This window comes from Telopea speciosissima, chromosome 5, assembly GCF_018873765.1.
Source record: "Telopea speciosissima isolate NSW1024214 ecotype Mountain lineage chromosome 5, Tspe_v1, whole genome shotgun sequence".
NCBI lineage: Eukaryota > Viridiplantae > Streptophyta > Magnoliopsida > Proteales > Proteaceae > Telopea > Telopea speciosissima.
The window spans coordinates 21,192,630-21,216,215 of NC_057920.1; the positions used below are offsets into that span (position 1 = coordinate 21,192,630).

The window sequence follows — 23,586 nt, forward strand, 5'->3', positions numbered from 1 at the left end:
TTATAGTTTGCCCTGAGTGGTGGCAGTATGTACTACTCAAAATATCTATGAGATTGTGACTCTCTGTGCTAGTTGCATGGCCAAATAGGATTAAGTCATATGCGAAAGATATATGGGAGATACTCTCACCTTGTCTGGAGAGTTTAATCCCATATATGTGCTTAAGGTATATCGCCTCTTCCATATGAATGGATAGAACTTTTGCACACAAAACAAACAAGTATGGTGATAAAAGGTGGTTGCCTTGGCGGAGCCCCCTTTGAGGAGAGAAAAACTTAGGAGGAGATCCATTTAGCAGAATCGTAAGTTAAAATTACACCACACAAAACATAACCATATCAATCCAGCACTAATGAAAATCGTAGCTTCTCAGAGTTTACCGAACTTCCATTCCAAACAATCATTACTCATATCAAGATTGATCGCCATCAAACCACTACGACCCCTTCTAGTAGCACTTATACGATGCATTATCTCATGGCTGATCAGGATGTTATCTTGGTTATGTCTCTCTTTAACAAAAGCCATTTTGGTTGAATGAGATAAGCTTGTGCATCAATGGTCGGAGCCTTATGACAATGATACGAGATATAATTTTATAACTAAAGCTACATAGGCTTATTGGTTGATAATACCCAATGGTTGTGGGGTTATCAACCTTGGGAATGAGAGTGAGGAAGGTTTTGTTAATCGGGCTTGTGAATACCCTATTAATGAAGAAGTTTTGCACCGTTGCCACTATGCCAGCCTCAATTATGTCCCAAACTTTGTGTTATAACATACCTGAATAATCGTTAAATCCTGAGGCTTTTAAATTTGGCATTTTGATGACTGTGTTGTGTATTTCTTCCTCAGTAATAGGCCTTAAAAATTGATCATTATCTTGGGCGGATAATCTACCATTAATATGTTAGAAATAATACACACCAATGGAGGGGTGAGCCGATGTGTACATATTCTAGAAGTGAGAGATAAATGCAGCAACCATGGAGGAGCAATAGAGACCTTGGTGGTGGATGCCTTGAATAGCATTGCGAGCCCTTCTTTTCAAAGTACTTAAGTAGAAGAATCGGGAATTCTGATCCTCATGAGTGACCCAGTTCACTTTGGACTTCTATCTCCATAGCATTTCCTTTTGGTTCAAGACCCGAGTCAGCATCGCTAGTGTATAGCTTTCCGACCAAAACCACTATTCTTCTCGCTCTACAAGATCATATTTGTAAAGCTGGGCGATAGCATTGTTAATACTTTCCTCCTTTTGGAATATATTACCCACAACATTTCTATTCCACTTTCTCAGATTGCTCTGGAGGGTGAAAAGATTAGATAAAAATTTATGAGACAGGGATCCTCCCTTATTATTGATCCACGACTCTCTGACCATATCTTCAAACTCAGGTTCCAAAAGCCAAGGGCTTCAAAACGAAAGGGCAAAGGGAGTCTCCTAGCTAGTTTTTTGGTTCTGTTCGGAGGAGGAGCACACGATGATCTGATGAGCCTACCAAGATGTGTTCCATATATGAATTTGGATTGACCCCATATCATTGTGTATTGGAAATCACCTGATCAAGACGCACCTCAATCCTGTCTTGTCCCCTTCGTTTGTTACTCCATGTATAGGAGTATCCCACAGAGGTGAGTTGCATGAGAGCATTTTCCATGAGGAAATTCTAGAACAGTTTGATTTGTTTATGGTTAACACGTCGCCCTCCAAGCTTATCCGAAGGGGATATAGAAAGGTATTCCAATCTCCCATAAGAGTCTAGTGAGAAGTGATAAAACGAAGTGAGTAGAGATAGATATGCCAACTGGTTATGTCCAGTGCTTTGGATAGAGCTCAAATAAAAAAAATGACATAAACCACGATTCATTAAACAAAGGATGAAACACAAATACATGAAAACACCAAAAGTATTCCAAACTAACTGTAGTTACAAGGGGTCCATCCAAAGCAAAAGGAGTCCACTAGCCCCATGTACTGCAAGAGCACAGAGATACCTATCAAAGGAAAGGTATCGACAAAAAACATCCCAATCCTCTGAAGAGCTTTAGGATTCAGAAAGGGACAACAAAAGAGGCCTTTGTCTTTTCTCTTGGGATCGAATTTCCCTTCTTGTCGAGGGGCGACCAAGCTCATGACAATTAAGAGATAAAAATCATGTCTGATCGGGTGACTACTTCTAGCCAGTCACCTCAGCCTCAGACAAGGAAATATTGTAGGAGAAAACTCAGAAACGCTTGGAAATCCCATTGGCATTAGAACATTCACCCACTTTGGAGAAACCCTCTTGAATAGCAATTCTTCGTTTGTACATTGTGAAGTAAGATTGTAAAGGAGAAGTCACATTTGCATTAGTTCCTTTAGGTCTAATCGCTCTGTAAATTGGAGATGGAATGTAATGCATTTATTGCCTCCCCAGACCAATATATAGTTGTCGGATAAGGGAAGAGTTGTAGAGAAGGGGAAGATGTTATCATGGGGGTCAGTCGATCATTTGTAGAAATATTATGGGAACCATCGGACTGTTGTTGTATAGGTTTGCCAATAATGACATTCTCTGAGGTAGGGTTAGGAGTTAGCAGTCCTTCTGAAGCTTGAGAGCGAGAGTGGTTCGGATGTGGAGGGAGCTAAACAGGTCTCAAACGTTGGATTTGTCCTCGCAGAGGTAATGGAGAGTGTTGGCAGGGGGTGGATCCGCTTAATAATTGTGTTGGGCGATGGGAAAGGGGCGTATTATCAGTGTGGGGATTATCGTCTGGACACCATGATGTTGTCGGGGTAAGTCTACCTCATAGGCAGGAGCCAATTGTTGATTTGGTGTAGTGGGAGAGGAGAGATCCTTTGTAACTTGCTTTGGACCCCTAAGAACACCTCATCATAAATGTGGCATACTTCCACATGTATATTGACCCTCCGAGGTGGAATCACCGTCTTTGGGAGAAGGGAGAGCTCCGCAATAGCAACCTTTGATGAAATGGCTTGAATAAATGTTGCTTTGGGTCTGAAAGGGCAATCAAGTCCCTTATGACCAATACGGATACAGTTCAGACATATCAAGTCTGGGTGGTGTTCATACACTAATTGAACCTTCGTTGAAAAAGAATTTCCAACCTCCACATTGATTCAAGTGACCGTCTCTTGAGATAACGGAACAAGAAGATGAGCCGTAGGGTTGTTTGTAGAACTAACCAAGCCACACTCGATATCCAACCATTGCTCACTTTTGAGAAGACTGCCGCTAGGATATCGTCTTCATAAAACATCAAATGGATTTTATGAACTTGAACCCACATGATAGCAAAGTGGGAGAGGATCTTGTCAATTGGGATTGTTGAATTCCATGGTTTGAGAACCACAAGATGGTCGTAGTATATCCTTTGCTCCTCCACCATGTCTGGCTCTGATACGATCCTGGATCTCAGCACACAAAACCGGTTCGGTAGGTGAGGGTGCCCAGGATTATATTAGTCCGCACCAGAGTTCATTACTCTCGAGTGGGATAGCAGGATCGTAACATTCCACCACGCTTCCGGACCAATGTCCCCGGCGGCCCACTCCATGGCGGCTATCACTCCGGACCCCTCGAGCACCAGGTAGCCCTTTCCATAGGTCGCCCCTGCTGGTGCCCCGACCCATAGACATGGCAACCTCGCTTTGATACTACTGATACGATCCTGGATCTCAGCCCACAAAACCAGTTCGGTAGGTGAGGGTGCCCAGGATTATATTAGTCCACACCAGAGTTCATTACTCTCGAGTGGGACAGCAGGGTCGTAACAATTACATGCATGTCTTGTGCATTGTTGAACTTCACAATAAACCTATCAAAGGCTTCATCCACTAAAGAAATCTCCATAACCTTAACATATCTAGTTTGTCATGCCTTGACAAACAGCTCACACAACTCAGTCAGGTTAACAAGAATATGGTCACTGACCCACCCAACCAGCGAGAACCTTAGGTGGTGTTTGACCGCCTGAAACTTAACCTCTGTAATATTAACAGACCTGACATGGCGAAGCGACATATAAATTTTGGTAGTGAAATCAGACGCCAGCCAGTCGTTCCGCCAATGCCAGAGAAGCAAAATCACCCTCAACAAGGGATAGGGACTCCAGAGAAGAAATAGAAGAGAGATCCATTGAGAGACTTAGAACAACTTCCACAGAATCACAAAGAAAGACAAAGACAGCACCATAAAGGTTACAACTTCACTTGCATGCACGATTAGGGGATATGGAGCAACCCCCATAATCCAACCCTATTATATAGAGCACCAAATCTGTGCGAGGATAATCCTCAAAACTGGCCCAAACAGAAAGTATTGGAGCTCAAGAAATCCAAAACTGCCTATGAAGGCCAATCACCATCGGAACAGAGGGTTTTGAATCTTTAGATGTGGATCGCAAAGAATCTTAAATGAAAACTAATTCGCTAGTGGGTTGCATTAACACTAGACAGTATCATAGTATGCGTTTTCCCATTTAGAATTTGGATTTCGTTTCAGAAATTAGAAGAGAAGAAAACTAAGAAGCTTATTTATATGTCCACCCATCCATCAATATTAGCTAGTGGGTTGCATCAATACTAGACAGTATCATTCTAAAAGACAAACAATCCATGCAGGTGTGATCAGCAATATACGAGAAGAAAAATAAAGGGAACAACTGGTTGTTGTGGACTCCTAAAAACATAGTAAAATTTAATTAGGCCAGATTTGGTATGTTTTCTATTTGATTTCGGATTGATTTGCATTAAATAGTCAGTAAATAGATTTTTTGTAAAGAAATTGAAACTGTTTTGGTTGCATCAATCTGAATATTTTAAGAATAAGAAATCTATTTGGTAGTTCAATATCTCAGTATATACTCTATATTTCTTTGGGAGAGGGTCGTGGTGGTGGTGGCGGCAGGGAGGTAGTGATGGTGATGGTGGCAGCAGGGAGGTAGTGGTGGTGGTAATGGTGGGGAGGTGGTGGGGAGACCATCAAGAGAAGAAGAAGGGTAGTGTTTTATTTTTAACATGAAATTATGATTTTACCTATCAAATTAACCATGTCCTCACTAAAGAGCAAGGGTGAAATCAATTTCAAATTTGAAAAAACTCTTCAGCTATATCAGAATTTCTATTCCATTTGATTTTTGTTTCACTGAAATAAGGTGCAAAAATCAAATCAAACAATTTCCGAAATAGAAATCATCCAATGAAATTGAAATAGAAATTAGGCCAAATCAGGCCTTAAAGTGTAACTAAAATGCCAATTATCATGACAACGATCAACAAGAATTAATAAGAGCACAAATAGCTTGGTGATACCCATGAATGGTTTTAGATAACTGTCAGTGACTCTGGACTTTTAGGTTTTTGTGATTACTAATCTCCACCCTCCATGAATTCACCACCAACCTAAATTAATTCTATTCTGGCTGACCGAATACCCATGAGTTGGCATCTGATGCAAGACCGTAAGATGCTACGGATAGAGAGAGAGAGATAAGACACATACTTCTAGGTGTGCAATTGAATAACACAAACAGAGAGAGAGAGAGAGAGAGAGAGAGAGAGAGAGAGAAAGCAAAGGAAAAAAAGCTACAATTTTTTTAGAATGTAGCAAAACTCTTATAGGTTTTCAAGATTTATACACTTAATGTATGTACTCAAAACAAATTCAATTCTTCTATTCACTATATTACAATGAATAAAACTCTTACAATTTATAAGAAAAATTAAACCCTAATTCTCAAGCACCAACTTAAATTCTACGGCTAAGATTGCATACAGAAAATGAATCTAATTAAGGTAACCCTAATGGGATCCTTGACACAATATTGCTATTAAAATAGAAGAAAACTAACCTAAAATTAAAATCCAAAAACAACCTAAATGAAAGCAACTAAATATCAAGGAAACCCTAATCTACACTCCTTGAAAACTAGGAAATACCAAAATGGAATCATTGGGATAGGATAAACAATAACAATTCAATCTTATCCCAACTAAATGGACTCGGCTACATGGATCCTTTCAAAAAAAAGTATGGAAAACTGAGGTCCTCACAAGGGAAAGGGAATTAAGAGAAATGAGATAAGAAAAGTTAGGGGAAAAAAATGAGAGTAAAAAGAAAGAGGCTAACCCAGGAAAACAAGAAAATCTCAGCTAAATGGTGTCGGCAACGTGGATCTTTGCCCTCCAATAGGCTCTATCTGAGGTCATACTTGGCCCAAGCCCCAAGCTATGCATGTCATTCTTCACAACCTCACTTATGATCATTTTAGGCTTGTCCCTAGCTCTTTTAACTCATTCAATTGGGATCAGATCACTCCTCCTTATTGGGGGATCTCCAGGCCTCCGTTGTACATGACCAAATCATCTCAGGCAACATTTTCGGGGCTTGTTGCTGATCGGGGAAACTCCCACATCAGTTCTAATGCATTTTGTTCGTCACTTTATCCTTCCTAGTTTTGCTGCACATCCATCTTAGCATCCTCATCTCTGTCACACATGGATCCAAATCCTCTACTGCCAAGCTGCCCGGTAGGACAGTGCTACCAAGACATGGTGAGGCGCGCAATGACCGCCTTACCCCCACTCGGGCAAGGCGCTTAGGCAGGGGTAAGGTGATCATTGTGCACCTCACCGTTTCTTGGCAGTACGGTCCTATCGAGTAACTCGGCAGTAGAAGATCCAAATTGGTCACACAAAGCTTCGCTACATGGCACTTCTTAACTACCCAACATTCTGCCCTATACATCATAGCTAGTCAGACAATAGTCCTGTAGAACTTTCCTTTAAGTTTTAAAGGAATGTGGTGGTCATACAGTATTCCGGTCGCCTCTCTCCACTTCATCCAACCCACTTTAATTCTTTGTCAAAAATGATCATCTATGTCACCCTCTTTGTTTATGATAGACCCTAGATATCTAAAATAGCACTTGACAGTATATCTCTCTCCTCAATTTTTACCATGTCATTATCCATCATAGTGTGACTAAAGTTACACCTCATATACTCCATCTTTGATCTACTAATCTTAAAGTCTTTTGTTTCCAAGGTTGATCTCCACATCTACCCTTTAACTTAGCGTAACCCCCCCCCCCGCCCCCCCCCCCCCCCCCCCCGGGGCCCCCCCCCCCCCCCCCCCCCCCCTAATCCCCCCCCCCCCCCCCCCCCCCCCCCCCCCCCCCCCCCCCCCCCCCCCCCCCCCCCCCCCCCCCCCCCCCCCCCCCCGGGGGGGGGGGGGGTCCCCCCCCCCCCCCCCCCCCCCCCCCCCCCCCCCCCCCCCCCCCCCCCCCCCCCCCCCCCCCCCCCCCCCCCCCCCCCCCGCTGCTTTTGTCTCACCCACCAAAATGATATCGTCGACAAAGAGCATACACCACGGTACCTCGTCTTGGATGTTCTTGGTTAATTCATCCATGATAAGTGTAAACAAATAAGTGCTTAGGACTGACCCTTGATGTAACCCAACCGCAATTGAGAATTTCTTACCCTGGCCTCCCGCAGATCTCACACTAGTCACCACACCCTCATATCATATCTTTAATAACATTTGGATAAGATACATAAATCAAATTAAGTGGTACATCAGAATAGTACAACTCACCACGTATGAGGCTTATCCCTTTGATCATTCAAGGGTCCTTATCATTCAAACAGTTATTCATTTACAAACAATTTCCAAACCATTATAATAACACATAATGGTCGGATCTGTCCAGAAATTAAGACATGACTATGTTATTATGTGGGTATCATGTCTCCTAGGAAGCTTTTTATTCTTTTAACGAATTAATTGTGTGGCGAACTAATCTTCTGTATTTTAACCTAACTGCCCAAATGTTAGCATGTTTAGTGTGCTAAGCCCTGTGGAAAACAGATAATGTGTGAAAAGTAGAGAAGGAAACAATCTTACAGACGTAGCTTAATGGGTTATTTAACAGTGTGCCAAAGAGGAAAGGCTTGCATGCGATTCAAAAGTACAAAAATGAGGTTCTGACTGGATTTACGGGAAAGGGAGAGAAACCAGGAGACGAGAAACTAGTGGCGTGGTGGAAGTGGGCGCGCTCGAATACCTCATGGCCTCTCCGCAACTCTCCGCTTGCAATTTATCTCTGCTCCTTCTGACAAAGGGCAAGGGCAGGGGTGCGCCCAAATTTCACATTTAAAAAAAGGCAAAATCCCCAGTGGGAAGCTTAGTTGGCAAGACCACCTCACAATTAGGTCACGAGTTCAACTCTCCTTGGAGCACACCTATAAAAAAAATCACTAAAAAAATTTAAAAGCATTTGTGACTGTTAATTTGGGCAGTAACATCCAAACTTAACATATATCAAGTAAATGCTCTAGCCAAAACATAAAAATTCGTTTACAGCTGAAAAATCTAACCAAACCCAACCACCCTCCAACCCCCCAAAAAAAATTTGAAGCATATCGATAGAGCATAATATAAAGGTCACAAAGGGGGGGGGGGGGGGGGGGGGGGAGGAAAAGAATATGGATTTTCATGTTTACTGTATTCCCATCTCATTGCCTGAAATACAATATCTGATTCCCTTTATTGGTTCTTTACAATATTTAATCTGTGTTACATATGGCTTAATGTTACAAAAATACAGCATTCTTCTCACTGGAATTTGAACAGGGCAGTCGGGTTCTTCTCCAGATAAGTCGCAACTCAAACACAGTTGAGTTCCTTACATTACGTAAGTGGTGATATCCTGGTATCTTGAATGGCATTGGGTCATAGTCAACTCCAAGAAAAGAATTCGCCACCAACAGTGTGCTATGACAATGAGAATCTCGAGAAAAGGGAGAGACCAGATGCTGCAGAATCACTTGCAGGGCTTTGTGGAACATCAGTTGAGGAGCGGGATGCCTGTTGGCACTTCTGGATCTGCAGGAGCAATTACATGCATAAGAGGAAAGGAGAGATGAAGGAAGAAGTGCCATGAGCCAGTACTATCAATGCACTGGCTCATGGAAAACCCAGACTTGAACCAACTTCTTTCAAATGTAAAGGATCAATCATGGACTACCTATTCAATTGGGTTCTGCACAAAAAAGGTAGGCAATGGGAAAACCATCTAATGGACTGCATTCTTCATTAGGACTAAAAGAAGTCGCCATCAACAGCCATTTAGTCACCAAAAAGCATAAGAATGTGCTATATTCCATGGATGAAACTAGCAGTCTACGATCAGGCCCACTGACTGGACAGCTTGCATCAATGAGATGGGAAACAGGGTGATATCATTTGGAAGTAGAGTACAGAATCCATAAGCTGTCTTGGTTCCTTATTAACTATTCCATGCCAAAATTCAAGTTTCAACCATACAAATGAGAAGTTCAATCAATCATTCCATGCTTCTTCAAATTTATCTGGTCGCACCAGTTTTTGAACATCTATGACTGTGACTTGCTTGGATATGAGCCTTGACATGGTATTATTTAATCAATTGATGCCGAAAGGGCATGTGATGCCAAAAACTTGTCTTTAATACATTTAACAACCATGTTAACAAAACTAAAGAGAAATGTCTACTTCACCTCTTCAGGGCTAAACTGAAGTAGCATTCCTATCACAGGTAGCAAGACTTCCACTTCACCTGTTGATAGAATTTATTTCAGTGAGCTATTCTTTGGTTGCCATTATGGAATCAAATTTCTTAAAATAATTTTTCCTTAAGAACTGGAAATTGGTCAAGGAAAGGATATAGGCAAAAAAAATTTCCAGTTAAGTAATAGTTATGGTTGAAACTTTTAAAGGATACCTGTTTCAAGAAGTTTCAAAATAACATTTTTCAAATATGTCATATCCACCCCTTCTCTCTTCTGCATTCTTTCCATATTCCTCAGCTCAGTCTTCAACATGGCTTCCTGCATCCAAGATTTCCAAAAGTCCGAAATTAACCAGCAAGAACAAAGGCAGAATATGTGAGAAGGCAATGCACAAATTTCCACTAATAAGCAGCACAAATACAAAAAGAATGCATTCATATTTGTTTTTTTTTTATGAAACTTCAAGAAAACCTTTGATTTGGAAAAGCTAAGAGCCATCTATATTTGTTTTCCCGAACAAATAGTCTATATTTGTTTTTCCAAACAAAAAGACATCTCTCTCTGTAACAGACCCCCCCAAACAAATGGACATCTCTCTGTGACAGAACCTCCCCCCCCAAACAGCACCACATTCTCTGTTTTTCTTATCAGCAATAACCTGAATTATTTGTAGACCAGTTTTAGATACCAGGTCACAGGTTGAACGTCTCTAATTCTCACAGAACCAACCACACGGCACTGTTAGTCACAAAGAGTTCAAATGAAATCTTTTAGAATTGACAACCAAACAGGTCTCTGAGCTTGCCATTTGTTTCAGGGGCCTGGCAATGTTTTGAACAGGTCAACTAGGTTAAGAGTATCTGACGTGATACAGCATCCATTTTGAAATATCCAGACAAAATAGATAGAATACATGAAATACATTATGAATAGGTGGATCCATAAGAAAAATGGATGATTCTTGGTACCTGTTGACTGTGCAGGCGATTTTCACGTTCAAGCTCCTCAATTTCCTCCTGAATTATTCACCCCAAAAAAAAAAAAAAAAAAATTTCCTCCTGAATTAAATTTGCTATCAGAAAGTGCACAAAAGGAAGCACCTACTTCTATATGGAAAGGAGTTACCTGAAGTGCTAAGATGTGCCTTTGCGATTGCGATAACTCCTCTTCTCTCTGAGCCTGTTGTCGTGCCAGAAGCTGCAATTTTAAAAATATTATAGAATTTCAAGCACTGTGGCTAGTTTCTCAGGTAAAAGATACTATTACTAAACTAGTTATTTGATCATACATATAAAGTGTCTACAAATGCAGGCAAAGGTTTCCTAGGTGCATGAAAATACAGATTTCAGTGCTAGGTGAACCAAAGTATGCAAATCATAAGTTCAGAAGTTTCCGATATTACTTTTCTTTTAGCTACAGTTGTGAGTTCAACTTGGCATCATTTGTTCACCAGATTTGTTGGTTTTTTTACTTTCTTTTGGATCTATATGCTGCAAATCAAACACTTTGAAAAACCTGAAATTAAAAAATTAAAAACCAAAACCATTTGCATCCCCATGGAAAGCAACTAAGTCAGCCTTGGGGACATGAATCAGCATTTATGATGAGTATATGTTTGTTGTGTTTGTTGAAAGTACCAATTACAATAGTTAATATTTGGGGACGAAAGTACCAAAGATATTGTGGGCAGTTGAGGGAAGAAAGGATTCCAGGATCAACAATGTATCAGCAAGGATATTTATGAGGTACTCATTATTTGGTGGATCATTTTAGACCTGATATCTGGTCATTGATTATCAACCAAGAAAGAGTCAATTGGCTGGTCCTAACCTTGGACTATCTGAAGACCAAGAATGGGTGAATAGTCTACAGACTACCTGGTGTAATGGTCTTTGAATGACCTAGTTGGATGGGCTGTGGGCAGACCATCAACTACTAGACCAGAATAGTTATCAAGGCGTCACCTAGGCATCCAGGATCCTTGGTCGCCATGGGCGCCTTGAGTGCCTAGGCGGGTGCCTTGGATGCCTTGGTCCGCCTCGTTGGTATCACGTTGATTTTGGACCCTCTCCAACGCCTTGGTCACCTTTCCGCCTTGATAACTCTGTAGACCAGAATGGGCTTCTGGCCTGTTCTTAACATTGAAGGAGGTACAAGTAGTGACCTGTTTGTGAACTGGTGGAGTGACAAATCAGGTCTATATACCAGCAGATTTATAACCAGGATTTGCCAACTTAATAAGCCTCCAAATGGCTGGCATTTCCTATTAAACTTATCAGCACCCCATACTTAAATTCGTTACCAAATGCCTTTAGACAGTTTAGAGCTACAAATTACATATTGATGTTAAACTAAATGTAATCTAACCGAAGAAAATAGTGACGTACCAGAATCTGCTGTTCTGCTGCAGAAGTGTTTGAAATTTGAGTATCCTGCTTTTGAAAAGCTAAAGAGATCCATCAAGAAAGGAAAATGTTAGAACATTCACAAGATAAATTCCCTAAAATAACTGAAAAGGTTTAATAATCTAAACAAGAACTGGAATTTGCACATTACAAAAACTCCCCTAACCTGAGTAGTGGTTTCCATTGTGATCAACCTGAGAGAAGTTACTGCATTATCAGCCAAAGTGCACACATTGAGCAATATATATATATATATATATAAATAATAAGAGAACATACTGATGGCCTCAATTCTTTGGATCGTTGAAGATTCTTATTATCATTTAAGAGTCTAGAGATCTCCTTATCCTTCTCCTCGATCATTCTATCGGCAATATCACGAAATGAATCGTGTTCTTCCTACAAGTTGTGAATGTCGTTCAGTAATAATGTAACCCAAGAAGTAGACTCTTAATAGATCTGGAAACTAAACTAAGAAAAAAAATAAGTGCAGGCTACCTTCAATTTCTGATAATGTAGCTTAAGATCTTCTAATTCATCATGTAGATCTTCCCGAGCAGCCGAATCAATTTGAGCCTCTAAAGCCTGACATTTCACTGCAAAATAAACAATCTTGGTCTAACTACATATTTCTTAGCTGTAACATATAATGATGATGCTGACTGAAAATTATGAATGCCATGATGATGATCATAATCATGTAATAATTAATGGAGGAGAAAAAAAGAAAAAAGAAATAATTTTAGCTTAGGAAGGATGACTCACATCGCCAAGATTCTTCCAAATTCTCAAGGTTTCTTTCCCATGCTTCTTTCTGTGACTGGTAATGTGTATGAACAGAATCAAGCTTTTGTTCAATGCTCCTTATCCGCTGCTCAGCATCACTCAGAGCTGCATCTCTGAAATTATTTTGAATTCGAACCGTGTAAGATACTTCACCTTCTAGTGTGCAATCTTTTCAACAAATTATGCTATATTGCAAAGAAACTGGTACCAGCAATCCAGGTAGAATGAAGTCTGTACAAGGGCACATATTGATTTGAACGGGGGTGGGGGGAGGGGGAACCCAACAAGTAATGATGCCCGTTGTCACTATATGAAACAATCCTCAACTATTGCTATGTCTTCTAAAAGTAGTATATGAGGACAAAAAAGGACCATTTGAAAAACTTTCTGAAGATGAGCTACAAATAATGATCCTCTCCAACAACCTTCCTTTTATGAAACACAGGTATATTCATTTTGAAGTTGATAGCATCTCCACACATCCTTTGTTATCGAATTTCTCCCAGAAACTTATGATTTAGGTTCACACCAAAGAATAAGAGTTGGGTTGGGGGGAATAGTAACTACAGAACAACAAAGTATAACCAAAATGAATTTGACTGACATCAGTTGAATCTCAAAATTTGGGGCCATATTGTCAACATCACCTTTGACTCACAAAATTTGACGTATAGTCTACCCAATGAGTGCTGAATATAGCCAGTTGTTTGAGACAACAAGATCAACAATCATTGAGGATGAAAAAAGGTGGACCGTGTAGGGAAGCCTTCCTAAATGGAGCCATATAAAAGAGGTTTTCCCAAAGAGATTTTGAACAAAACCATTATGGTGATACCTGGCTGCAAGCTCTTTATCATGCTTAGCCAAAACATCTTGAAGTTCTTGGAGTGCCCTATCCCTTTCTGCAGCTGCCAATGCTAGTTCCTTTTCAGCTTTCTAAAGAACAAAACAGAGAAGAAACAAATTTCTTCAGAATCATTTCAAAGTTCCCCATTAGATAACCAGATAAAAGAACTGCATGCACGTACTTTTAATGCTTCCTCTTGATCTTTTAGCAGTTCGGACTCCATTGCTGCAGCTAGCTCTGCATCCTTTTTCTGTAGAAGTGCATGAGCCCGGACTTTGTAAGAAGAAAATTCACTTTCTAGGCGGCAGATCTGCAAAATATGAGTGACAAGTTCTCAATATCAGGATGGTCCACACATCAAAGGTGTGACTCATAATGAAACTCTAAAGTTTTGGAAAAAGTAGTGCATGGGTGAATCACATAATGAGGTGTTCTTTTGTGGTCATGATTGAAAACCAAATGAACTTTCTATTAATCTTACTTCTAAGCATGAACACTGTATAGTCCTCAGATGATTCTCAACCAGTGCAAGTATTCCACAATGAGATGGATCCTTTATATGAGGATCATGCAATTACCAATGCGCAGGCAACAGAATGCATCTCGGGAGCATTTTCATATATACACAAAAAAATTCCATTTTCCCCATCATAGATTTTGTTGGTAAAACGATGTTCCCCTCCCCCCCCCCCCCCCCAATTTGAGGTGAGATTTGATCCCTGGTCTCTGAAATCAACAGCTGGAGCTGGAGATCTTACCAACAAGTCAGGGGTGGAACCTCTTCCCCACCTTAGTTTTGGTCATTGCATTACCTTGTTGCAGGGATCATGACATCCTCTCCTTAATAGTGCAATGAAATCAGATATTTCCCAGCATAAGAGCACACATTCATGGAACTATCCATTCTTGACAGTTTAAGTCAATAAGGCTGCTTGGTTGGTAGATTAATTGTCACTGATTTTCCTAGTTGAAAGTCAATCACCTCTATAGTTTCATATTTCCCATTAAAAAGAAGGGTTGCTACTACGTTAACCAGCGTAAGTCCTAGACCTTTTTTTCCTGAAGAGGGAAGTGGGGGTGGGGTGGGGAAGTAACTTTGAACCCCAGACCCCTTACACATCAAAGATCTTCACATTAAGAGCTTTTGAAAAGCCTGACAGTATGAGTAGCTTTACTTTATTACTGCCTAAAATATAAATCTTAAAGAGCTTACCTTTATTATTTGATTTTAGCACTAAATCTCGTACATATTAAGAAACAGTTTACCACGAGATTCAAACAATATTTTGTTTGACTTGTGAAGGATATACCTGTTTTATCACCTAGTTAACAAGTAACTCACTTTATGAAGCCACAAAAGCTAGGCACTGACTAGAACCCACTAAATAAAGGGATATGCTTGCTGGTGAGGAGCTTTTTTCTTCTTTAATTATTTATTTATTTTTTTTTGGGGGGGGGGGGTTGGGGGGAGGGGTCCTTGAAAAATGAAGAATGATTTGCTACCTCCTCTTTTGCAGCTGCAAGGTCAGCATCTTTTGAATTTAGGAGCTGGTTCTGCACAGACAACTCTAATTCCAGTTGACCTGTCCATTTAGAACATGAAAGTTCAGTACCTCTTGCAGATTTAAATAGTAAAAAATAGTATTTAGTGACCAATTTCAACAATACTTCTCATTTTGGCAGCCTCAATTTCAGAGCGTATACAGGCACTTTCAGCCATCTCCAGCTTCATTTTCAGTGCCTTGTTTGCAGCTTCCCAACTTTCTTTTTCTTTCTCCTGAAGGCAATAGACATATTAATGGAGATAAAATTTACATAGAGCATATGGAAAAATTATATCCCTATCGTCAGAGCTTCTGTCAAATTAGCCGTAGAATCCACAACAAATCAAAATCTGCAAGTTATGGTAAGTTATTGAATGAAAATGAAAAGACAAAATCCTTGAACATGAATAACAGAAAATAAGTATCAGGTCTTAATGTAAAGCAAGAAAATGATGCAAAGGAGATCCACAAACAAAAAGTTTCTACTCGTACATGCTCAAGTTTCAACTGACCAAGCTCTCCTTTCACCGTCTCCAAAGCAGCTCTAAGTCGCACTGCCTCACCAGTTGAAGCAGCCTCTATCTCCGCAATCTTAGACTCCTTCTCAGCAACTAACACCTGAACCAAAAAAAAAAAACACATCCACCATATTTATTCCAATTCAGGGACTGGAGATTTCCCAGACGCTGAAGCATCTGGCACTTGGCAATACAGCTAGAAGATGGAATAAAACATGCCAAATTTCCTCGGGCTTGAAATATGGCAAAATATTAAACTAGGACTGGTGAGATTTGAAGTGCACTGTTAAATTTACTACCGGTAGGGGTAGTTTTGGAACTGTTCTTTATGTAGTGAGGTTATATGAGTACTTACTCATATATAGTGAGGCTATAATGTAATTTTACTTCAGTGGGCGCAATGGTTAAGTTGCGCTATTGCAACCTGTTGGTTGCGGGCTCAAAACTTGGAAACAGCCTCTCTTGCAAAGCAGGGGGTAAGGCTGAGTACATTTGCCCCTCCTAGACCCTGCAGTAGCGGGAGCCTCGTGCACTGGGACGCTCTTTTTACTGGCTGTTTATTAGGGAGATATCTATTCTAATTGACCAGTTTTTTGGTCTATCTTTATGGTTTCCTCTTCTCTTCTTCTTTCTTCTCTCTTCCATTGTGCTGTGAAGGTTCTGATTCTGCTACATGGTACCAGAGAAATAGTAATCAGTGCTTGCAAGATTTTTTTTTTTCTGTTTTGAGAGTTCCTTCCTTGGATTCTTCACTGTGGTGTTCAGCCCACCTATTGCTGCTCCAGTTATAATGCAGAATCCTTGTTGATACAATATGAAAACAAGGATTTGATGTGATGGGGGCTCTCTTTCCTGTGAAAAACAATACTGCTGATTTGTTGCTGATGCCCTGCGATTGGTATAGTTTTTCAGTTGTGCTCCCTGTGATCTGTGATAGAGAACTTTGATGATGGTGATTCGTCTTCTACAACTGCGTCTGCTGCTTCTAGTGGTGCTCTTTGTGTTGGCATTATCGATTAGGATACTTGTTACTCTCTAAGCTTCAACAAATGGTCCACAGTCGCAAATCTGTCTCGCGTATTGAGTGTGAAGCTTGTGAGCTTGGCAAACACCATAGTTCCTCATTTCCTACTCGTGATGTCACTAGAAGTCAAGTCTTTATTTTCTTTAGTTCATTTTGAAGTTTAGGGTCCATGTCAAGCCAAGAGTTGGTTAGGTTTTTCATATTTTGTTACGTTTATAAACGATCATTCCCAGTTGACTTGGTTGTATTTGTTGAAAGATCGTTCTATCTGTTATAAAAACTCAGTTTGATGTTTCTCTTCAAATCTTATATTCTGATAATGCTCTTGAATATATTCAGAGACAAATTTTCTCCTTTCATTTTGAGCATGGTATTATTCACCAAACTAGTTGCTCCTATACTCCTAAGCAGAATGGTGTGGTTGAATGAAAAAAATCGATATTTGTTAAATATTGCTCAGTCTTTGTTAATTCATATGAATGCTCCTAAGAGTTTTTGGGGGGATGTTGCTTTTACTACTTATCACTTGATTAATCAAATGCCCTTATCTGTTCATAACAATCAATGTCCTATGACTGCTGTTTTTCTGAATTCACCATTGTTTTCAGTACCACCTCGAGTTTTTAGATGTACTTGTTTTGTTCAAAATTTACTTCCAGATCTTGATAAGTTATCTCCATGGGCTGTCCCGTATGTTTTTCTTGGGTACTCCTGCACTCAAAAAGGTTATCGTTGTTATGATCCTATTACTCGACAGCAGTTTATTAGTGTTGATGTTACCTTTTTTGATAGTATACCTTATTTTCTGTTGCAAGTTATGACTTGGCAACTAATTTTTTGAGTTCTCCATCCATTCCTGTGTTAATTCCTCTTTCCAGGCCTCCAGCTACTTCTCAGTCAGCACCACTGCATGTGTATGGGCACAGTCCTAAACTACCTCATCCTGTTGTTGCTGCTCCTTCTTTACAGCCCTCCACACAGTCTGCTTCCTTGTCTGGATCTTTTACCCCTTTCCTTGTCTAGATCTCTTACTCCTTCGTCTTCAACTGTTGACTTGTCAGTTGCTTTGTGCAAAGGTACTCATTCTTGCACTCACTGGTCCATGGTTGCATATCCTATTGATAAATTTGTTTCTATTTCACATACTCCATACTCTCTTTGTAGTTTTGCCTTGTGATCTACACAATCTGTTTCTCAAACTTACCAAGAAGCACTGTCTCATCCTGGATGGAAGACGGCAAGGAGGATGTTTCTGCTTTATCGATAGACATAGAACCTGGTTGATTTACCTCCAGGTAAGGAGTTATTTAAGTGTCGTTGGGTATATATAATTAAGTATGACCTTGATGGTTCTGTTGAGCAGCTTAAGGCCTGGTTGGTGGCTAAGGGATACACTCAGACTTATGGCATGTATTATTTTGAGACCTTTTCTCCTGTTGACCGTCTTAATTATGTTCGGGTTTTGATTTCTTTGGATGTTCATACTTGACTTACATTTATGTCAGCTTTATATAAAGAATGCTTTTCTGTATGGTGATTTACATAAGGTGTATATGGAGCAGCCTCATATGTACATCGCTTAAGGGGAGAATTCACAAAAAGTTTGTAGGCTGTGGAAGACTATTTATGGGGTTGAAACAGTCCCCAAGAACATGGTTTGATAAGTTTAGCAAACTTGTTGCTGGTTGTGGATTTTCACAACGCTATGCTGATCATTCCGTGTTTGTTCATCATCACGGTTCTAAGGTCATTGTGTTGGTGGTTTACTGATTTATGTTGATTACATTATTTGTTTATGGTAATGACTCATCTGGTATTAAGGATGTTAAAGCTTATTTATAACAGCATTTTCAGATGAAGGACTCGGGGGTTCTTAGGCATTTTCTGGGCATTGAAGTGATCTGTAGCAAGAAGGGTGTTAGTCTGTCTCGGAGGAAATATGTCCTTGATCTTCTACCTAAGACTGACATGTTAGGCTGTAAACCGGTTGATACCCCTAACTCCCTAAGGATCCTCATGTGAAACTTGGAGTTTGTGATGACCAGGATTTTGCCAACAAACATCAGTATAAAAGGATAGTTGGAAAACGTATATATCTTATTGTTACCAGACCTTGCATCTCTTTTGAGGTCGGTGTAATAAATCAGTTCATGGAAAGGCCCAAGTGAGTCCACTGGGAGGCAACATGTTCTATCCTGAGGTATCTTTAGGGCTTTCCAAGAAAACGTCTTGTTTATCGTCGCCATATTCATATAAATATTACTGGTCATTCTGATGCTGACTGGGATTGTACAAATGGTGATCGCAGGCCTACTACTGGGTATTGTGCATTTGTTGGTGGTAATCTAGTTACATGGAGGAGTAAAAAACAGAATACAGTGCCTCGATCTAGTATAGAGGTTGAGTATAGAGCCATGGTGCATACTGCAACCAAGTTAATGTGCATAAAATCTCTTGTTTAAGAACTTGGATTTCTAGTCCATAAGCCTATGAATATGTAATGTTTTAAACCAAGCTGCTATCTACATCAAGGATTTAAGAATCGGAATTGGATACGGTATTGGTCTCAGCTGATACCAATCAGGACCGGACCATATCGGTCCGGATTGAATGGATTTACCCCTATTTTTCTTCAAAAATCAGATTTTTTAAACTTTTTTACCCTTGGTCCTTACCTATCCACAGTTACGAGATCTGCCGATACTGATACAAATCGGCTGATCCAATATCGATTCCTCAAACCATGATCTACATTGCTAGGAATCCGGTCTTTCATGAATGGACTAAGCATATTGAGGTTGATTTCCATTTTGTAAGAGATGTCGTAACTGTTAGAGTTTATATATGTTAGAGCTTATATGTTGTAAGGGTACTTTAGGAACTAGTTAGTTGACTAGTTACCTTATATTATAATTTTCCTTTTTTTCCTTTTACCTCCCTAGGGAGGTGTATGTAATTTAAAATCTCTTGTGAACTTGGATTTCTAGTCTATAAGCCTATGAATATGTACTGTTATAAACCAAGCTGCTATCTACATCAACGATTTAAGAATCAGTATTGGATATAGTATTGGTCTCGGCTGATACCGATCCGGACCGGACCATATCGGTCCGGATTGAACGGATTTACCCCTATTTTTCTTAAAAAATAAGATTTTTTAAACTTTTTTACCATTGGTCCTTACCGATCCACAGTTACGAGATCTACCGATACTGATACGAATCGGCTGATCCAATATCGATTCCTCAAACCATGATCTGCATTGCTAGTAATCCGGTCTTTCATGAACGGACTAAGCATATTGAGGTTGATTTCCATTTTGGAAGAGATGTCGTAACTGTTAGAGCTTATATGTTGTAAGGGTACTATAGGAACTAGTTAGTTTACTAGTTACCTTATATAGTAATTTTCCTTTTTTTCCTTGTAAATCCCTAGGGAGGTGTATGTAATTTAGTCTATTTCATTAGTGAAGTAATATAAATGTGGTGGAGATAATCTCTGACACACAATTTTCCACCAAATTCTCTTTCTCTCCATTTCTTCATCTTCTTCTTCTCTTTTTCTTCCATCTCCTTCTTCTTTCTTACTTACATCCTTTACCGAAATTTCAACTTGGTATCAGAGCTAGCTCTGGTTTGAGAGTCAACTAGGCTTGTATGTGATGTGAACTATTTCATTAGTGAAGTAATATAGGTGTGGTAGAGATAATCTCTGACACACAATTTTCCACCAAATTCTCTCTCTCCATTTCTTCATCTTCTTCTTCTTCTTCTCTTTTTCTTCCATCTCCTCCTTCTTTTTCTTACTTACATCCTTTACCAAAATTTCAACTTGGTATCAGAGCTAGCTCTGGTTTGAGAGTCAACTAACCCTAAGAGCTCGGTTCTTGAAGGGGGAAGATTGGAGAGTATTGCTCTCTCTTTTGCTGCTGTACAGGTATTGACAGGTCTGTTTTTTGCCCCCTATTTGACCTTTTATGGGAAAATGGATGTCTATTAGTTACTGAACATGAAGTGGTAGCTTGGTTTGGTTGATTTGGAGTTATTTGCGTACTGGTTGCTGTGGAATGAAGGCTATTGGGTTTGGAGTGATTTGGTTGATGTTTTAAAAGCTCTTGCTTCTTGTACACTTGCTGTTTTTTGGTACTTGCTCTATGTCGGGTTGATTTGGTTGTTTGGAGCTACTTGATTGCTGGTTTGTTTCTGTATTTGGGTTGAGTGTGGTCTCCCCATTTGAGTTGGATATTGTTTTTTCGAAGTGGGATTGCTTGATGTTGATGAGGAAAGTTTGCCTTGTTTCTCCAGTTGTGGTGTTGCATTTCCTTGAGTTGTTTGCCTTGTTTGGCCTTGGAGAAGTGAATCGACAAAGGTTGTTTGGGTAGAGTGTGTACTCCCCATTGGATTTGAGTATCATTTCCTTTTCTTTGTGTATTCCTACATTATGTCAGCTCTTAGAGGAAGAGGCCAGGATCCACCCCAAGGAAATGACAGAGATATGTTCCGTTGTGACCATTGTGGAAAGTTTGGACACACGCGAGAGAGATGTTGGGCGCTTTATGGTTATCCCCCTGGTGTGCAAGGCAGCAGAAGAGGGGAAGCCTGAGCATACACCTTGTTGACTAAGGATGCACCTATGCCATCTCCAGCTTCTTCAGCTTCCACTTTACAGGCCTCTACATCTGGCCCTTCTGCTACCTCTAGGTGGGTCATTGACTCTGGAGCCACTAACCATATGACCGGCATATCTCAGTGTTATAACTCTTACTCTACTTATTATGGTCAGGAAAAGTTTAGAGTTGCCGATGGTTCCTATTCTTCTATTTCTAGTAAAGGTAGTGTCCGTGTCACTTCTTCTCTCTCTCTTGATTCTGTTCTTCATGTTCCTCAGTTTCATACTAACCTCTTATCTGTGAGCTACCTAACCAACTCCTTGAATTGTTCTGTTACTTTCTTTCAATCTCATTGTGTTTTTCAGGATTCGGTGACAAAGAGGGTAATTACAAGAGGACATGAGGAAAAGGGACTTTATCTTCTTGATACAGGAACACCAACCCTTCCTACTACCCAATCCTACGTATGTGGGCGCACTGACAATAGTACTGTGGACTCTGTGATGTTGTGGCATCAACGTTTGGGCCACCCTTCTTTTGGGGTTATGAGGACAAAACTACCCCACTTGTTTTCCTCCATTCCTTCCTCTCATGTATTTCAGTGTGAACCTTGTTTGTTTGCCAAACATTGTCGTTCTCCTTATCCTTATCATGGTCATAGATCCAATGTTCCTTTCCATATTGTACACTCTAATGTTTAGGGACCCTCTACCACTACTTCTTTATCTGGTTATCGTTATTTTGTTTCCTTTATTGATGACTATTCCTGGTCCACTTGGACCTTCTTGATGAAACAAAAAAGTGACGTTTATGATGCCTTTAAAAAATTTTATCAGCTCATTTATACCCAGTTCCGTACTCGCATCCAAATTGTTCGTGCCTTGGGGATTATATGTATGGGGGGCTTCAACAGTTTTTTACTGATCATGGCATTATCCATCAAGTTGCTTGTGTTGATACCCCTCAATAGAATGGGGTGGCTGAAAGGAAACATCGCCATCTGTTGGAAGTCACTAGGAGTCTCTTGTTTGGCATGCATGTTCCCAAGACTTTTTGTTTTGCAGCCCTTCTTACCGCTGCCTTTTTAATCAATCGCATGCCCTCTAAACTTCTTGACTCCAAATCCCCTTTAGACTTGTTGTCTCCTCAGACTTCTGCTTTCTCTCTTCCTCCCAAGGTGTTTCAGTGTGTCTGCTATGTTCATATCAATAAATGTGCTTGGACTAAGCTTGACCCCAAGGCACTCAAATGTATTTTCCTTGGATATTCCTCCTCTACCAAGAGGTATAAGTGCTACCATCCCTCTTCCCGAAGCACACTTCTCTCCAAAGATGTTACCTTCTTTGAATCTATCCCTTTCTTCACTTCTTCTCAACATCCTCTTCAGGGGGAGAATAGTGGAAATGAAGAGGCTGCTTCTATCCCTTTCCTCTCACCTTTACCTATTTCTCCATTTCTGTTTGATATTGAGAAACACAAAGAAGGGGTTGTTGTTGATACTGATACTCATTCAGGGGTTGATGCTAGCAATAAAAATTAGGTGGTTGTGAAAATGGTTCTGGTAATGAGAAGGATTATCACATTAAGTACAAAAAAGGTGAATGCTTGTAGAGTAAAGGAAAGAAGACCTGCCAAGAGCCCTCTTGGGATCCACATCCTCCCCAGTCAGGTAACATTCCTTCTCTTCCTTCTAATTTAGACCTTCCGATTGCTATTATAAAAGGAAAGAGAGCTTGCACTAATCCTATTTCCCATTTTGTTTCCTATGATGCTCTCTCTCCTACAAGTCTTGCTTTTACTGTTGCTCTCTCTTCTGTTTCCATTCCCAAGAATCTCAATGAAGCTATGTCTGACCCAAAGTGGAAACAAGCCATGTCTAAGGAAATGATGGCCCTTGAGAAGAAAGGTACTTGGAAATTGGTTGATCTTCCCAGGGGGAGAGTCCTAGTTGGATGTAGGTGGGTCTATACAATCAAGTATAGGTCTGATGGTGCAGTTAAGAGGTACAAGGCAAGGTTGATGGCCAAAGGGTATAGTCGAGTGTATGGGATTGACTATCAGGAGACATTTGCTCCTGTTGCTAAGCATAATTCTATTCGGGTTCTCTTATCATTGGCAGCCAATAGAGATTTGCCACTGTTCCAGTTGGATGTGAAGAATGCTTTCCTCCACGGTGACTTAGAGGAGGAAGTATACATGCAACCTCCTCCTGGATTCAAGTTCCCTTCAGCTGAAGGCAAAGTGTGTCTCCTCAAGAAGGCCTTATATGGTCTCAAACAGTCTCCAAAAGCATGGTT

The 23,586-nt window shown here is 40.2% G+C and overlaps 1 protein-coding gene across 1 annotated transcript in view; it reads right to left on the reverse strand.

The window, feature by feature from the left end:
* Positions 1-8,478: 8,478 nt before the first annotated feature.
* Positions 8,479-23,586, reverse strand: part of LOC122661540 (protein GRIP) — a 74,549-nt gene continuing 59,441 nt past the window's right edge. The window contains exons 8-22 of the mRNA XM_043856965.1: positions 15,631-15,756; positions 15,263-15,371; positions 15,098-15,177; positions 13,776-13,904; positions 13,583-13,683; positions 12,727-12,860; positions 12,460-12,557; positions 12,241-12,360; positions 12,128-12,155; positions 11,944-12,002; positions 10,682-10,753; positions 10,525-10,572; positions 9,769-9,874; positions 9,545-9,603; positions 8,479-8,891 (exon numbers count right to left, since the gene is read on the reverse strand). Coding sequence (XP_043712900.1) covers positions 8,781-8,891; positions 9,545-9,603; positions 9,769-9,874; positions 10,525-10,572; positions 10,682-10,753; positions 11,944-12,002; positions 12,128-12,155; positions 12,241-12,360; positions 12,460-12,557; positions 12,727-12,860; positions 13,583-13,683; positions 13,776-13,904; positions 15,098-15,177; positions 15,263-15,371; positions 15,631-15,756 — 1,380 coding nt within the window. The 3' untranslated portion in view covers positions 8,479-8,780. The remainder of the gene's footprint in view (positions 8,892-9,544; positions 9,604-9,768; positions 9,875-10,524; positions 10,573-10,681; positions 10,754-11,943; positions 12,003-12,127; positions 12,156-12,240; positions 12,361-12,459; positions 12,558-12,726; positions 12,861-13,582; positions 13,684-13,775; positions 13,905-15,097; positions 15,178-15,262; positions 15,372-15,630; positions 15,757-23,586) is intronic.